At 39.3% G+C, this 18,795-nt stretch overlaps 1 protein-coding gene across 1 annotated transcript in view; it reads left to right on the forward strand.

The window, feature by feature from the left end:
* Positions 1-18,795, forward strand: part of LOC106530697 (calcium-dependent secretion activator 1) — a gene marked incomplete at its 3' end in the record, with an annotated part of 178,663 nt that overhangs the window by 141,807 nt on the left and 18,061 nt on the right. Inside the window, 3 exon segments of the mRNA XM_014026371.1 lie at positions 4,337-4,438; positions 4,534-4,597; positions 15,704-15,827. Coding sequence (XP_013881825.1) covers positions 4,337-4,438; positions 4,534-4,597; positions 15,704-15,827 — 290 coding nt within the window.

Below are 18,795 nucleotides of genomic sequence, written 5' to 3' on the forward strand. Positions count from 1 at the left end.
ACACCTATGCTGGACTGCATTTCACTGTGATGGCAGTGTATTGCATTAATAAGTATGGCAAGGTGCACTAGTAATTCTGGTCTAATGAGAAATGTTGTTACTCCACAAATTTTAGGATAGTTGGTGACTTAAAATTGAGACAGAAAATATACATTTTTATGTGCAATGTCACTGAATGTTGACTGCTTTCAGCCCAGCAGCTATTGTAAACAAGTAAGTAAATTTTATTTAAATTGCACTTTTCACAGAGATATTACACAAAGTGCATCACAAGGAGCAAAATTCAAATAAATACAAACAAGCAATATAAGCATAAATGCATACAATAAAACAAMTTAATGCAACTAATAAAACATTAAGTAACATACATTTAGCTAAAAGGTAGTCTGAACTTCAGTGTCTTAACCTGCTTCTCAACAACAGACAACAGAGACACAGAAGCAGTGTGTTCCATAGTCTGGGGGCTCTTGCTTGAAAGGATAGGTCTATTCAAGTCTTAAACCTAGTTTTAGGAACTTTCAGAAGATTTTGACTTTAAGGCCAAAGATTGCAACCAGAAGAAACGGGCATCAACAATTCTGTAATACATGAGTGTCCTGTCCATTTAGAGCTCTAAAAGTCAAGACTAAAATTTTAAAATCAATTCTGAATTTAACAGGTATCCAATGTAAAGATGATAAAACTAATGTGATGTGTGCCCTCCTTTTAAAAGCCTTGCTGCAGTATTTTGAGCCAAATGTAAATGACTGACTGCAGACTTATTAAAACAAATAAAAAGAAAGTTACAAAAGTCTGAACAAGAGAAGATAAATCATGAACAATCATCTTCAGGTCAGATTTAGTTAACATAGCCCTCATTTTAGAGATATTTCTCAAATGTTAGAAACAGTTTCTGACCAAATGTTGTGAATGGCTGTTCAGAGACAATGATGGGTCAAATAAAACACCAAGGTTTCAGAGACTGGACTGGGAAGAGAAGCCTAGAGGACAGAGGTTTTCTTTGATCAACAGAACTTTCTGCTCAGGAGCAATGATCAGTTTCAGTATTACTGGAATTTAATTGAAGACATTTTTTTAGCCAACCAGTCCTTAATACAAGAGACATGTCAGTTAATCAGATGAACTTTGCATTATTGAAAGAGCAGAACAGTTGAGTATCATCTGCATACAAATGGTAATAAACACTTTTAAAACTACTGATAATCTTACCACACCTGATGTATAGAAGGAACAGCTGAGAGAGTATTGTTTATCTCTCATCAGCTGAGAGAGAATTATTTATCAGGGCCAGTTACTGAACCCTTTGAAACACCATGTAAAAGAGGAGACGCAGCAGACATGATCAGTCAAAGTATGGCTTGGGACTGATTATTTGAAGTATTGTAGGGGACGCTGTGGAGTAATTAGGCCACGCCCACCAATTGTTATACCGTATTACTGTTGGGGTCTGGAAAAGAATTGATCATGGGCGATTTGGTGCAGATCGGCTGAAATATGTGGATTTTAGAGCCAAGCGTATTTCAACAGTGTGATGCCTGACTTTGCCACGCCTCCATGTCCGTGCCTTCCAGCCAAAAGTCTTGGTGTTTGAAACCAAGTAAGACCAACTTGTTATCTGTGTTCTGACACAATTTCAATTGATTGGGTCAAGCTGGTCAGAGATGGACCATTCCAAGCAAAAAAAGATCACTTCCTGTCCTCATGGGGCGGGGCTACGATGACCCCCGATGACTAAAACTACCGATAATCTTACCACACTTGATGTATAGAAGGAACAATACTGGGCCAGTTACTGAACCCTGTGAAACACCATGTAACAGAGAAGACGCAGCAGACATGATGCCATTTACAAACATGGAAAAGGATCTGTTGCACAAACAAGAAGATAACAACTGGAAAAACAGTCCCTGAGATACCGATCACAGTTTGCAATCAATGTAATAAAATTTTGTGGTTGGCTCTATAAAAGGCTGAGGACAGATCCAATAAAACCAATACACTGTAATGACCAGAGTCTGTAGCCATCAACATACAGTATCACTGGAATGTTTTAACAAGGCAGTCTCGGTAGAATGCATCTGATGGTAACTAGATTGAAACTCATACAGGAAAGTAGTCAGCTGCCCTGCCAATAACTTCTCCACAATTTCAGCAAGAAAATATAATTTTGATACAGTATTTGTTTATAATTCCTTATTTCAAACCGGTTCATATTTGGCTTTTTCAAAATAGGACAAAAACCTGCTTGTTTGAGAAACTTTGGGACTGACCCCGCTGAGAGAGAATTATTTATCAGTTTAACAACATGTGGACCAACGACATCAAACAGTGACCTGGGGACAAAATCTAGTGGGCAGGAGGTGGGATATCATCAATGTGAATATTAGTCTCCAAGAATTATAACAAAAATAAAAATTCAAAAAAGTCCTCTAAAAATGTGATGAGCAGATTTGGACCAGTTATTRAAAAATTAATGTTTGGCATGTTTAGGCTTGGATATTGAAATCTATAGCCTCAGATGCTTTTGTCATAAGGAGAACTCTCTGCAGGTGTCAAAACAAATCTATAGTTATCTGAAATCAAACAAAATAAAATGAGACAAGTTTGAGACACCCATGATGTAAGTACTTTGAGAGGAAATTTTGTGCAAAAAGTTTGTACATAAAAATCCAAGCCACAAAACTGTGGGTCTTTGTGACTAAGACACATAAACTGACAATCCTGTAAATATTTTAGGACGTTCCAGCGACCTTCTCTTTTCCTCCCCTTGCCAACTAATGGTCACAGCTCAGATAAAAATTTGCTTAAGTTCATATAAATAGCTTTTCTAATTCCCCTTCTCTGAGCCAGCAGATGGGTGGAAAGATTTGAATGTTCTGTCAACGAATGGCTTTTTCTTTTAACAGTCTATATTTTATTGAGACATTTTATTGAAATGCCATWAATAATAATACCAAGATAGTGTCATTGCCACCTGCTGCTATTTTCATATTTTCAGTATAACATATGGCAGTGATTCAGCAGTACAGGTGTGTCATGTGGAAATAGACCATGGYGTCTCATTCATAAAGGATTGCATGGAAACCATAGTAAAAGTGAACGTACGGCCAAAAGGCGCAAATGGTATATGCCCCAAAAAAAATCAGATTTATAAAACCATGCGCATGCACACCTTCAAGCAATTTTCCTTTATAGATCACAGCTGCACCTCAGGGTTTGGGCACAAGATCCCATCTAAGGTTTTGCCCTTTACACGCCCACCCTCATCCATAAACGGTCAATGCAAAGTACCTCATGGATTAATGTCCATGAGGTACTTTGCATTGAGCTTTAATGGTTGTATTTCAATGAGTCAGCTGATCAATGTCACCAAAACTGATTGACCAGCTCAGGCACGGCTGGTCCGGCAGGCTCCGTGGTCCGTTTGGAGGACGGGTGCTGATGACTGCTCACATTAACAGATTGTCTGTAATTTACAGATTTTCACTCATTTAGCAGGTATACAGACATTTAGAGCAATCTCATGGATCTTTTCAAAAACTCAACTTCATTTTTTTCTCAAAGCTTAGGATGCTAAAAAATAATAAATAAAATTGAATAACCCAATCAATGTCCCATTTTCAGCTAGAAATAATTTCACTGCCCCCCTCCCCTTTGCGCTGATATCTGCGTCAGAATGGTTAAGGTATCATTCAAATATTAAATAAATATGTTGATAATTTATAAACCCATTAGATTATGAATTGTTCAAATAAATATATAAATGGCTGAGTATGACAGTTTAAAAAATTTCATGACAACATTGATTGCACAGGAGCCATGAAATAAATGCGCAATGAAATGTATATTATTTTTAAGTTTTTTAAGTTTAACGTTTTTTAAATTAGATTTAATTTAAATGTATTATTTAAAAGATATATTTAATGTATTTACTAATTAATGTCACATTAATTATTTAATGATATGTATAATAATTTAATGATACTTTAAATATTGGGGGATTTACATTTATCTTTGTACTGGCATATTTATTTCATTTTGTCACCCTTTACCTTTCACATGTTGCATGATACATCGTTTTACTATAGACAAGCAAGACATGCATTARTAAGCTTTTGTTATATATTTTTTATATATTTAAAATTGTATTTATTTAATGTTCTCTGTGTCAATTGCATGCTTTGTAATTTTTCTTTGTTAATTAGAACAAGGTTGTGAGATTTTAGAAAGTTTTAAATTTGAATTACTTGTTTATTCACGTTAGTTGGTGCTCACCTCCAGCACTGAAACACAGTTGAAATTGCAAATCATAATTTGTTACTGCCCCTGTCTTTAGGCCTGATGGTATTGGTACAGTGACAGGGGAGGAAAAAGAACGCTTTGAGGAGATCAAGGAAAGGCTACGAGTGCTTCTGGAAAACCAAATTACACACTTCAGGTAGGAATCAGGGGCACAAACCCCAGGTTAAGGTCCAACCAAGGTCATCTACTCAGAATTTAAATTTAAAAAATAACTGTTTTGTTGTTCAATAGATACTGCTTTCCATTTGGACGACCAGAGGGAGCACTAAAGGCAACTCTGTCTTTGCTAGAACGGGTGAGTATGTTGCTTACAACTGTAAACCTGACAATGGCTGTGTCCAAAATCAGAGGATGGTCAACAGTCAAAGGACCTGTCTACGTGGACCAGGTCCTTTGTTGATTGCAAAAATTGGAAGAAAGTAGCTGAAAATTTAAATAATCTATCCTTTAGCTTTATTGTCGTTCCTACACAGGCATATGTCCTGTCACCTAGCAGACATGATGCTAAACGGTGCTAAACAGAATGGTAAATAGACTGTACTTATTTTACCTTCCTATCCAGCCAGGGTACTCAAAGTGTATCACACTACAAGCTGTGTCCTCATTTACCCATTCACACAGCACTCTATTTAATCTCTACAAAATTAACATTTACAAATTATCCTATGAAGACTAATCAGTGCTTTAAAACAGTGTTTCCCAAAGTTGGGGTCGGGACCCAAAGTGGGGTCCTGAAACATCAAGGTGGGGTCCTGAGAAGATTTTCTGAATTAATTACATTTTTGCCGTGGTTGTTACAAAGGAGTGAGGTTAGTATATTTAAAACGGATGAAAGTAGTATTAAAATATTGTTACTGTGCCCATGTTTAGTTGACCTGATACAAATGTTTATCATCCAAAAATAGTTGGGGGCACAGGTCTCTGCTACTGTTATTTTGTTGGTCAAAAGCTGAAAAGTTTGGGAACCAGTGCACTTAGGTTCCCAAAGTTGGGCTTGGGACCCAATTATGGGTCATGAAATACCTTGGATAATCTCCAGAAAGCAATTTAAAGGGTATTAAATAATTGCTGATGTAATATTTTCCCTATAATTATTACAAAAACACAAAATAGGTATAAATAAGTATTTATATTTGTGTACAAGCTGTTTAGATTGTCAAAAAGCCTGGTTTTTAGGGTTATTAACGAAGTTCGTGTACTCAGACCAGTAATATTTGAGGTCACAGGTTTTTGCAATGCATATTTTGTGGGTCAGAAGATAAAAAGTTTGGGAACCACTGCTTTAAATCACATTTATACACTAATGGGACACATCGGAGGCAGTGGGGGTTTAGTGTCTTGCCCAGGGACACTTCAACATAAGATTAAATAGTAGGAAATCGAACCAGCAACTCAATGATTAGAGGACTCCCTTAACCACTCAGCCACATCCACACCCAGAGAAGCAATAAAGATTGAAAATACATTGAAATTAAGCACATATAAATATTATTAAGGCTATAATTTACAAAAGTTAGAGGCCATACATGTAGGACTTAAGACTCCCACACACTCGACCATACTCTGCGCATTCCATGAGCCGTACGGGCTCCATGCACATTGTCCGCGGATTTTTGAGACTTCGTACTCGAGCGTACTGACCGCTGGACAAATTCTTTAATTTCTCGCAATTTCTGTCATGATGTCAAGGATTAGGAGGAAGATATAGTTTGCATTTTAGCTTTAAAACAATAAAAGAAAAAAAAGAAAAGAACTACCTTACCCAGGATCTGAGCTATTTCCACAAATTTGTTGCTCGCTGTAAGTCTTTATATTCCTTCATTGACGCATCATAATGTTTTCTAATCTCCTCCAAGAGACGCTTTTCAAGATTTGACTCCATTTCATCCACAATTGACACAGATTCTCAACTTTTTCAGCTTGGTGTCGCACCCACAACAGTGAGTGAGTGAGTGAGTGAGTGAGTGAGTGAGTGAGTGAGTGAGTGAGTGAGTGAGTGAGTGAGTGAGTGAGTGAGTGAGTGAGTGAGTAAGTAAGTAAGTAAATTTTATTTGTAAAGCACTTTTCTTAGAAATAAATTCACAAAGTGCTGTACAATACAAAAATACATAATACAACAATGCAATAAAAATATCATGGAGCCGTCCAGTATTTCCAATCCAAAAAAGGTGTATCAGCAACAACATTGAGCCAAATGAAAAAAAAAAAGGACAGAAAAAATAAAATCCCAACCCTTTTACATTTACATATTACATTTACAGAAAACTGTAAATCAAGCTTGGACCAAGGCAAGAGAAAACTTCAGCTGCCACAAAAGGCCAAAACTTTAGCCAAAACATCTAACTCAGAGGTGCCCAACCAGTCACTCGCGGGCGACTTTTCGCCCGCCAGCTGACTCCCAGTTGCCCGCGCAGCGTAACCTTGCTGCGGAGCCTCTAGCGCTGGCTTTGAGCATCAGATCTCAGAGTGGCTGGTCTTGTTTGAAAGCTCTAGTTCTGCCCTACAAGGTGAACATTGAATGAAGTCCCTTTGACGTTCCCCCACTGAGATAAAAGTGAAAAACCTCCAAAATTACGCACCGTTGGACCTCCGCCAGGGGTGGTTTTAGCCCCGCTCCCCGGGGATAAGAGCATCGGATCTCAGAATGGCTGGTCAGGTTTTAAAGCTCTGGTTCTGCCCTACAAGCTGATACTTGAATGGAGTCTCTTTGATGTTGCTCCGCAGAGCTATAAGCAAATTACGCACGACTTAGTGCATTTTACATGCATTTTTGGGAGGAAATTTCAACCTTCATTTGCTTCTCCTGCGAGCTCTGAGCACCAGAACCAGGAAAGTGAGATGACTTTGGAAAGTTGCGGTCCTCCTCTACAAACTGGAGGTGGTTGCAAGTTCCTGGGACGTTTCCCCTTGGAGCTATTAACCAACGACCGGCTGAAAAAGGCGCTTTGGCGTGCGATATAGTACTCAATTTACTCCAGAGCCTCTAGCGCCGGATCTGAGCGTCGGATCTGGGCAGGAGATGGCTCATTTTAATGTTTTTTATTATTTATTATATATTTTTTTATTATTTCATTTTAATGTTCTGGATCTTCGCTACAACCTGGAGGTAGTTGCAAGTTCCTGGGACGTTCTCCCACGGAGATATAAGCGATCAAATGTCGTCAGGCGAGCTCCGGCGAGTGAAACGGCTAATTTCCAGCATGGAGCTGCTTATGCTGATGCAGGGGAATAAAAGGAAGAGATCCAATGAGGTGGAACCATGGTCCTACATCCAGCACCCGCTCTCTCGCCTGGATTCAGCCAGAAACCCCTGGCGGGCGATATTTCTGCAAAAATGCACAAAATTCAGAAACCCACCTGATGAATCACTTCCAGGCAATAAAAGGAACAGATTTGATCAGGTGAAACCAGTCCTGGAAGCTCAGCACCAGGTTTTATAGCCGCCTGCCTGCTAAAAAGCCCCCGGGATATATTTCTGCAATAATGCATAAAATTCAGAAACCCACCTGATGGATCTGTTCCAGGCAATAAAAGGAACAGATCTGATCAGGTGAAACCGGTCCTGGAAGCTCAGCACCGGGTTTTAAAGCCGCCCGCAAGAAAAATTTTTATTATGTGCTTTGATTTTGAAAAAAAGGGCAGCACTCTTGTGGTAGCCATGTTGACCCTGATAGATTTTTGTTTTATTTTTTTTCTCCCCTGTATGGAGAAAAGAGTGGGGGGTTCTTTGAATAAATGGAAACAAGTTCCCCTGCTCCAAAGTTATTTGACTCTGTGGTTCTCTCAGAGTGCAGGTTTTCAGCCCTTATAGCTCGCACGTTACAGGGAGTACTAATTGAAGGAGGTAAAAAAATTGATCCTTTTTGTTCAAGCATCACTTTTATGTTTCTCTGTCAGGAGTTAAATAAGGATTTTATCTTTTCTTTTTTGGTAGGTAACTATATGGTTAAGTAGATAGTTTTGTTTGACAATACTTTAAATTAAACAAAACTAGCAACACATTACGTTCTGTTTTATTTACTTTAAAGAAGTGAGGAGTAGGGAGACGAAAAATTATGCTTTTTTGATACTGAGACTGGACGAGTAGCTCGGCAAACTACCGACTTCAAAAGTAGCTCTTAGTTCAAAAAAAGTTTGTTTGAAATAAAAGGTTTTCAAGCCCTTTTTGAGTAATCTGACATCATTGATGGAACGTAACTCAAAGGGAAGGGCATTCCAGWAGCTAGGGGCTGAAAACAAAAAAGCCGGTCGCCACGGGTCCTATAGCGTGTTCAAGGAACGGCTAATAGATTTTGATCCTGAGAGCACAAGCAGAGGACTGGATCGTACGTGGAGAATATGTCCCTAACATGGGCAGGTGTCTGGCCTCTTAGGGCTCGAAATGTAAGAACCAGGATTTTAAACCGAATCCTAAAATAAACAGGTAGCCAATGAAGTTCTGATAGGATTGGAATGATATGACTAGATTTAGATGTACGAGTTAAAAGTCTAGTTGCAGAATTCTGAACAAGTTGGAGACGATGTAGTTGCTTTTGATTGACATAAACAGGCTGTCACAATAATCCAGGCGGCTCGAAACGAAAGCATATACGACCATTTCCAGATCGGAGGCAGACATCATAGACCAAAGTTTAGAAATGTTACGCAGGTGGAAAAAACATGTAGACACTAAATTTTTAATGTTTTTTCAGAGACAGGTCCGAGTCAAATATAACACCCAGATTACGAAGACTCTGATAGACAGCTGAACACAGAGAGCCCAAGCGCTCCTTAACTTTAGGGATCTTTTTTTCAAGGGCCAGAATTATCACCTCTGTCTTGTCCAAATTAAGCAGCAGCATGTTTTCTGACAGCCAGCTCTTTACCTTGGTGACATAGTCCACCAGAAACTTGTAGGAGGTGGAATCATTAAAAGAGCAGTATAACTGCAAGTCATCTGCATAGAAGTGATGGGATACATCACAGAATTTATTTATAATCTGACTCAGAGGATGGATGTACAACAAAAATAAAATAGGTCCCAAAATTGAACCTGTGGCTCTCCACAGGTAAAGGGAGCTATGTCAGAATATGTCTGACCTAATAAAACAGAAAAAGAATGATCTGAGAGATAAGATTCAAACCGGTCTAACACGACACCACCAAGGCCCAAATCTTTGTTTCCTTAACAAAATGGCATGGTCCACAGTGTCAAAAGCCGAGGATAGATCTAGTAAAATCAGAACAGAGTGCATGCCCCCGTTTGCAGACATTAACAGGTTGTTGGACAACCGAAGAAGAGCCGTCTCAGTGGAATGGTGTCTGCGAAAACCAGACTGGAATTGGTCATAAAAGTTATCTTCCAGATAAGCAATAAGTTGTTCCGAGACCATCTTCTCTAGGACCTTAGACATGAAAGGAAGCTTTGAGAAGGGCCTGAAATTGTTCAAATCAGATGAGTCCTGAGACATTTTTTAAGATGGGTTCCACAACGGCCTTCTTAAAGACTGCCGGGACACACCCAAATGAAAGTGATAAGTTCAACAATTCCACAAGCAAAGGACCCATCACATCATAAACAGACCTTAAAAATGAAGCTGGTAGAATATCCTGAGGAGATGATGATGATTTCATTTTCTCTAAAACAGATCTAAGACTGTTAACAGAAACCAGCTTAAAAGAAGACCAGGATGAAACCGGAGAGGATTTATGACTACAAGATAAAACCGGGTGAACATTAGGGGACTGTGCTACAATACTCCCACGTATATTATCAATTTTATCCACAAAATGAGCCAAAAAAGTGTTACTGCTGACAGGTAAGCCAACAGAGGGGGAGGAGACAGCTGGGGAGACTAAAGAATCAATAGTACCAAAAAGGACTTTAGGGTTTTTCTTATGACGAGAGACCAATTGAGCAAAATAATGAGACCTAGCAGTCTTAATCATTATTTGCAAGGAGTGCCTGAGATCCTTAAGGTGAAGCCTATTCACCTCTAAATGTCTTGTCTTCCACAAACTCTCTGCCTGCCTACAACTGCGTCTAGCAGAGCGAATGGACTCATTCATCCAAGGAGCTGATGTTCCAACAAAAGTGCATTTAGAAACAATTCGTTAAAAACCTCAGTACAGTGATGATCAAACAATTGGATAAAATTATCAGGTTGATCAACATCAGCCATCACAGATGAATCAAAAGAAGAAGAAAATATAGTTGTAACGTTATGTTTCAAGATTCTTCTCTGAACCCGCTCTCTGTGAGGAGGGGGCTCAGAGTAAGTGTTTACATCAAAGAAAATACCACAATGATCACTAAATTGCAAGTCCATAACAAGTACATTCGTAACATCCAGGCCCAGGGAAAAAACAAATCCAACGTGTGCCCACGGTCATGAGTGCGACCCGACACATGTTGCACAAAATTAAAACTGTCCAAAAGGGAGACAAAGTCTTTGGTCTCAGAGCAGTCTGCAGCATCAAAGTGAATGTTAAAATCACCAATCAATAAAACATTATCCAGTTTTAAAATAGAAGATAAAAAGTCAGAAAAATCTTTTAAAAAGGCACTGGTAGGGCCAGGCGGGCGATATATCAAAAATACAGTAAAGAAATCTATCTGAACCAACCCTGATTGTTTGTGATTCAAACGAGGGAAAAGACTGGGTGTTTACAAGGTGACTAACAAACTTTTCACGATGCAGGGCTGCTAATCCTCCACCGCACCTTTCCATCTGGGGGGTCCCCACCACCACACATCCAAGAGAGCAAAGTTCATTCAGGTGGAAAAAGTCATTTTTATTCTGCCAGGTCTCAAGCAAAAACATAAAATTCAGATCTTTAGCTTGAAAAAGTTCATTCAACACGAGAGCCTTATTTGCAATAGATCGAGCATTCAGCAAAAGCATCCGAAGTGGTGGAGGAATGTTCAAGGCCTGCGGTGAAGACAGAGGCACTGAGATCAGTTCTCTGGCTTGAGCGCCAGAGTAAAAGTTGGATTTCCAACAAGCTTTAGTCCAGCATTGAGGACGGCAGGAAGAGAGAACAGGCTGAGGACAATGCCACCCTGGAGGCTCAAGCCCCCCACCCCCGGCCACTGGATGCAGACACCGCGGCCGAGCAGAGCGAGGAGGGCCACCAAATCCAAAAAAAGCTTCTCCGTCTTGTTGATGCTCCCGCATGGGACCCTCTTTTCCTGTATTTCCTCCCAGGATTTCCTTGACGATTGGGGCAAAAAGATATGATGCAACCCTGGCACAGAAAAGGGGAGAATTGGCGGAGGAGGAAATGAACGCCGATACAGTACATGCCAATGTGCGCACCGCAGACACGGACGTAAAAAAATGATCTCTGCATGGACCAGTCCGCTGATGTCTGCTTCGAGTCCGCATTGAGTCCGCCTCAAGTCTGCCCGAGTATGTGGGGACCTTAAGGGACCCACCATATGACTTTTTTACGATGGTTTCTGACTAGAATAATATTAAAAACATGTCTATGCACGTAACAAAGCCTAAAAACACAACTGCTTTCAACTTGCAATTTCTGTACAGCCAGATTTTTATTAAAAAAACTCTAACCTGTCAGAAAGAGCCTCAAATCATTCCTCCTGTGGGATGTGTTCCATGCCTCAATTGTCGAGGCAGCTGCCTTGAGCTGTGGCAGAAAGGTTGTCTGTGTTTCTCAAACCCTGGGTAAGGGAGGCTGTCATGCTGTAGAAGGAGTCCTAATGGGCCTTGTTGGCTGGTAGGACACTGAAGGCAGCTGAGGAATATTAGCAAGCCAAACAGACTGCAACCTTGGCTGTTGCTGAGGCAAAAGCTCGGATGTGGGAGGAGTTTGGTGAAGCCTTGGACAAAGACCCTTGATTAACACTGAGGAAATTCTGGCAAACCATCTGTGGCGGCTGAGGCAGGGAAAGAAGCACTTCTCTAACAACTGCTCAGTGAAGGCAGGGTGCTGTTGACCTCAACCAGTTATGTCGTTGGGAGGCGGAAGGAATACTTCTTGGATCTTCTCAATCCCACCAGCACATCTTCCATGGAGGAAGCTGAGTCTAGGGACTTCGGGGTTGGTCTGTCCATAACTGGAGCTGGGATCACAGAGTCAGTTAAAAAACTCCATGTTGGCTGGGCTCAGTGGGTGAATGAGATCCGCCCTGATATATTTCAATTACAGGGGCATCACTCTCCTTACCCACCCCAGTAAGGTCTATTCAGGGGTGCAGGAGAAAAGAGTCTGATCAAAGGTCGAACCTCCGATTCAGGGGCGGCTGTGGCAGAGTGATTAGGGGAGTCATCCTGGAAGTGGAAGGTCACCTGTTCGATCCCCCATTACAGCTGTCTCAGTTGTTGTGTCCTTGGGCAAGATACTTCACTCCTAAGGCCTCTGATGTGTGTCCCATCAGTGTATGAATGTGATTGGCACTGATTAGTCTTCATAGTTGATTGTACATGTTAGCTTTGTAGAAATCTATAGAGTGCTGTGTGAATGTGTAAATGAGGGCACAGATTGTGGTGTGAAGCGCTTTAGGTATCCTGCTTGGGTAGAAAGGCGCTATACAAGTACAGTCCATTTACCAATCAGTAGGAACAATTCAATTCAGTTTATTTATATAGCGCCAAGTCAAAACATACATTGGGCCTCATGCAAGAACCGTTCGTATGCACAGATTTGTTCTTAAGTTGTGAGTACGAGTGATTTAGGAGAATTTGTGGCATTCACCAATGTTTTCGTATTCTAAGATTTTTTTCAGATACGAACAAAATTRACGAGTGGTCCAGACCTGTCGTATATTTTACCAGCAGTCAGTCTGCTGTTATCCAGATGGGCTTTCCTCCCTAATAACTTTATATTTCGTTAGTTTGAAGATATTTTGAGTTGAAAATAAATCACACTCCATAATTATGTTGACAATAGGCTATTCTGCTTGAATTAGAGTTATAATTTTAAATGTAATAATTTAGACTAACAATATAAATTGTCCATCCGGCCGGAATGAGACATTCCCAGACCAGAGGGGGTACATAATCCCTCCGGCGAGTCCTGGGTTTTCTCCGAAGTGCCAGACATATTTTGAAAACATTTTAAAATGCTTATTTCAAACCCACATCTGGGGGAGGTGGCACGGTGCGCAGCACTGTGGCTTCTGAATAAATGAAAATGATTTAACACAGTTGTGTATACATTTGGCAGCTCTTTTTTTATCCCACAGCTGACCTGCTAAAAATGACAGATTTTCTTTTCTGGATCTCTGACAGCAGGACTTCAATCTCTGAACTCGTAAAGTTCTTTTTAGTTTTTGCTGTCATTTTCATGAATGGACACTTCCTTGTATCTGAGGCAGGAAACATAGCCTTATATGGTGTTTTTGGGGTGGTAATTATGCTAATCTCCTCTCGCTTGCACGAGCAGCTGGATAGAACAGGTGAATTTACGCAGCTCATTTAAGCACTTTTCCTGAAGATAGAAGAGTTTGTTGAATCTGACGTGACATGTTCGTAAGAACCCTTTGTACGAACAAAAGTAAGAGAAATTTAGGAGAAGAATACGAACATGTTCTTGCATGAGGCCCATTGTCTCAGGGCACTGTACATGAAAAAGAACAATCTAAAGAAGAAGCCAGCAGACTGCGTTGAATCATTTCATCACAGTCTCCCATCCTGAGCAAACGGTGGAAAGGAAAAACTCCCCATTAACAGGAAGAAACCTCCAGCAGAACCAGGCTCAGGACAGGCAGCCATCTGCCTCGACAGGCTGGGTTGGGGGACAGGAAAGAGACACAGCTAAACAGAAGAACTGGTCCAGGACTCGTCCAGGTGCACCTTCTTCTGGAAGAGACAAAGAAAAAACATGAAAGAAATAATTACAATAAACATGTAGAGAAGAGAGACTAAAGACAACAGCATAGTGATGAAATGTGTTCAGTTTGTGCTCCAGCAGTCTAAATCTATGGCAGCAGAAATGAAGAACAAGTCAGGAAACCCAAGTCTAACTATATGATTTATCAAAAAGGAAAGTCTTCAGTCTAATCTTAAAAGTAGACAGAGTGTCAGCCTCACAGACAGAAACTGCAAGTTGGTTCCACAAGAGAGGAGCTTGATAACTGAAAGCTCTGCCTCCCATTCTACTTTTAGAAACTCCAGGAACCACAAGTAAACCTGCAGTCTGAGAGTGAAGTGCTCTGTTAGGAAAGTATGGAACAATAAGATGTTTAATATATGATGGAGCTTGGTTGTTAACAGCTTTGTATGTTAGGAGTAATGTTTTTAATTCTATTCTGAATTTGACAGGGAGCCAGTGGAGAGAAGCTAAAACTGGAGAAATATGATCTCTCCTTCCAACTCTCGTTAAAGCTCTAGCAACAGCATTTTGGATTAACTGAAGACTTCTTAAAGAGTTTTTTGGAGCCCAGATAATAAATAATTACAGTAATCCAGTCTAGACGAGATGAATGCATGAATCAGTTTTTCCGTGTCATTTTTGGACAAAATGTTTCTAATTTTAGTGATATTACGCAGGAGGAAGAAGGCGGTCCTGGTAACAGTTTTAATGTGGGGGTTAAAAGACATGTCCTGATCAAAAATAACACCAAGATTCTTTACATTAGAACTGGAGGCCAGATTAATGCCATCCAGAGAAGGTGAAAGGCTACAAAGTTGATCCCTAAGATGTTCAGGTCCAAAAACCATAACCTCTGTCTTATCTGAGTTCAGAAGCAGAAAGTTAAGAGTCATCCATGATTTTTATGTCTGTAAGACATGCTTTAAGTTTAAGTAGCTGGTTGGATTCATCAGGTTTTGTGGATAAATATAACTGAGCATCATCAGCATAACAATGGAAATTTATCCCATGCTGTTTAATAACTTTACCTAATGGATGAATGCATATATAAAGTAAAGAGGATTGGTCCAAGACAATGTTGTGGCTGTTGGTGAAAATGCTAACTAAAGTAGTTTTTGTGAGTAATAGGTTCACTTTCTATTTGTTTTGTCATCAAAGCTAAATAGTGAAGGGATTTGTTATATGTGTATCCACTCAAATCCAAATTCACCTGGGGGTGTGAGAAAGAATTTATGTCCATCTGCTGGAATCTGTTAAAATCACTGAATATCTCATAAAGTCATTATGATTGGCCATTTTTGTACCAGGAAAACCAAGGGTGTAACATGCGTAACATTGTTGAATAAAACATGCCAAATGAAATGAAAACTATCCAAACAAATTTTGTTTGTCAGACGACTTCTAATATAAATGTTTTTTTATGCTCTGCTCATTTTACTGGTCAATGTGGTCACCCCAAGCATGAGGTTGTAGTTCTAAGGAATTTTTGACACACTAAATGGAGTAAATAGACACCTGCCAGATTTGAGATCTTATTCTTCAGTTAAAAAGACTAATCATGTATGTTGCTGTGTCATTTGGTAAGGTTCTGATGAAAGACATCGTCACCCCAGTCCCACAAGAAGAAGTCAAAGCTGTGATCAGGAAGTGTCTGGAGCAGGCAGCTGTGGTCAACTATCAGCGCTTGTCAGAGTATGCAAAACTGGAAGGTATGTTATTGTTTTTAGTTTTCTTTTTTTGTTTGTGAAGCTGTAATAACACAACATGACATTTTATTATGGTTTTTTTAACATGGTATTTATTAGGGATGTGCCAGTACCGAGACCTTTATTGAGAATCAATCCTGGCCAGTTGTTTAATAAGTACCATGGTTTATGAACAGCACATTAGCAGTTATTTGTGAAGTTGAACATTTAATAAATTGGAATATGTTCAGTCAACTCTTCAGTATTGCTATCAGTTTTGCATTACTTCGGCCAAATTAGTTGAAACAAACAACCTTTTTGTAGTTTTCTTAATAAAAGAGAAATATCTTTCACTATTGGAGTTTATCAAAGCTTTTGCTTCAAAGCATGGCCCGAAGGACATGGTTTAAACTAAGTGAAATTCAGTTTAAGTTTAAATTGGATGATTAAGACAGTGTATTTAATATTTCTGGATGTTTTTATAGTGAAGTTACCTGGGGCCTCATTTATAAAGAACTGGATAGAATTAATACTTAAAAGTGAACATACAGTCAAAAGGCAGAAATGGCATATGCCAAAAAAAAAATCAGATTTATAAAAATGTGTACACGCACACCTTCAAGCAATTTTTTTTATAGATCACAGCTGCGACTCCGAGTTTGCGCTCAAGATCCTGCCTCATGTTCTGCCCTCTACACGCCACACTCAACCATGAACGGTCAAAGAACCTCATGATATTTAAGGTGTATTTAAATGAGTCGGCTGATCAATGACTGTAATTTACACAGATTTTCCCTCATTTTGCAGGAATACAGATGGTTAGAGCAATCTCACAGATATTTCAAAACTCATCTTCAAATTTATTTTTTCTCAGCGCCTGTAGGACATTAAAAAACAATAAATACAATTAAATAATCCAACCATTGTCCTGTTTTTTAGCTAGAAATAAGTTCACCACTCTTCCGCCCATTTCCTCCTGCTTTGCACTCCAGCTTATGCTGTTATCAGTGGCTGAGCACCCCCACGCATGAGGATTACAGACATTAAAAAGTAAACATATTGCTTTTGTACTTTGTGTTGAAATTTCTCTTGTTGAGGAGTGTTCTGTGAGGGTCGTCTGAGGAGGAGGGAGGCAGGAGGGAGATGGTGATGCGTGAACTTTTATCTAAGATTTAAGTTGGATTAGAATGTTGTTTTTATTTGATAGGTCCTTATGGCTGGGAACAACAATTGGAGGAAAGGCACAGTTGCAATTATGCAGGGCTGGATCAGGGATCAGGAAGGAGAAACTAAATAGGAAACACAAGGAATCAGAAATCAGCAAATACCCAAGAATAAAGACACTAGAGAAATAGGATGTACATAAAAAGACACAGACAATGATTTGTTTCTTTTCCTGCTAGACAAAACTTGTACCACACAGTGACCCCTAAATTGAGGTACATATTAAATGGTGATTTATTACACTCCTTTTTCCTTAGAAGGACTGAATAAGAATGGGACATCAATTAATTTTATGAAGACATTGTCATCTAAGGGTGCACAAAAATTGATTCATATTTCATTTAGTGTTTCAAAATCAATTAAAAACAAAATAAAATAAAGCAAATCCAGTGGCTGTCAGCCTCCATTTTGTAACTACGTGGGATGTCCTGATGTCACCACACAGCTGATTATGGAATGTAGGCATGCGTCGAAAGCCTCAAAACAAAGAGGAAACTACAAAAATGGAGCAAAGAGAGATTCAACCATCCTTCAACCATATCTGTTAAAGGCAAAGATTTGGGTTAATTTTGTTTTTTACTGTATGAGTTCAAGTTTCACATACTGTAAGCTTCACTGTGTACAAGGTTTGCAAAATGAAGATGAAGCACTTTGGGAAAACAACATATGGGCTCACATTATTAGTTTTGAATGAAAATTTGATTTTGAATTGAATTGTGGCCCTAAAAAAATCAGAATCGAATTGAATCGTGAGATACGTAATAAAATATTTCTAACCCTGCTGTCATTGTAACACCATATCATCACAGTTAAATGAATGCAATTTTTGTAAACTTACTAAGGACCAGCTTTACCTTTGGATGGATAGGTATACTTTAAGCATTTGTTTGTGTTGTATAGCTTGTCAGAGGTTTAGAATTGTTACTAAAACGCCATAGTTATTAAATTTGATCATACATTTTATTATTAAACAATTAAACAAGAAGACATATGCTTTTAAATCCTTCTTTTTCAAATTTAAATAATTCAGTTGGGGTCTTTATAAAATGGAACTGCATTGCTTTGGTCTGAATTCCTCCTTTATTGTAACTCCACAAGCCCCTCTTTCACCTCTTTTCTGAGGTGTCACTTAAAGCAGCTCGTTTTGATATAGCTTCTTTAAATCCAAAAAAGGTGCTTCACACCCCACCATCTCCAACTTCCAGAGCAGTCCATTGTACTTTGAAAGAGGGTTTTACGACCATGTAGGGAAGTAGAAACATTTTATTTACAAATTAAAATGGGTCAAAAACAGAAGACTTGTCCACCCAGCCTTACATGTTGGAGCCAGAGTCTTGTCCAGAGCCTGAGGAGAATGAAGACGAAAAAATTGCAGTTGGTAAGTTCATGTCAAGACCTTGCTTGGCAGGTTAGTCACAAATAATTTGACTTAATCATTCAGAAAACATCATAGAAGATAGAGAAAACTGAACGGATCCAAACAGAATATGAAGATATCTATGGCTACGTTCACACTGCAGGTCTTAATGCTCAATTAAAAGGAAAAAAAAAAATTGTATAGGTCCTCTGGACGGGTTCTTCTTTAATGAAACGTTTCGTCTGTCTTCCAAGAGACTTCTTCAGTCTGAGAGTTTCAGGCAAAATTCAGGCTTTTGAGTCCTGCCTCCAGGTGACTGATACTCACATCACATGGCTATCGTTCCCAGGTGACTGATACTCACATCACATGGCTATCGTTCATAGGTGACTGATACTCACATCACATGGC

Source organism: Austrofundulus limnaeus, unplaced genomic scaffold (assembly GCF_001266775.1).
Source record: "Austrofundulus limnaeus strain Quisiro unplaced genomic scaffold, Austrofundulus_limnaeus-1.0 Scaffold548, whole genome shotgun sequence".
NCBI classification, from domain to species: Eukaryota; Metazoa; Chordata; class Actinopteri; order Cyprinodontiformes; family Rivulidae; genus Austrofundulus; species Austrofundulus limnaeus.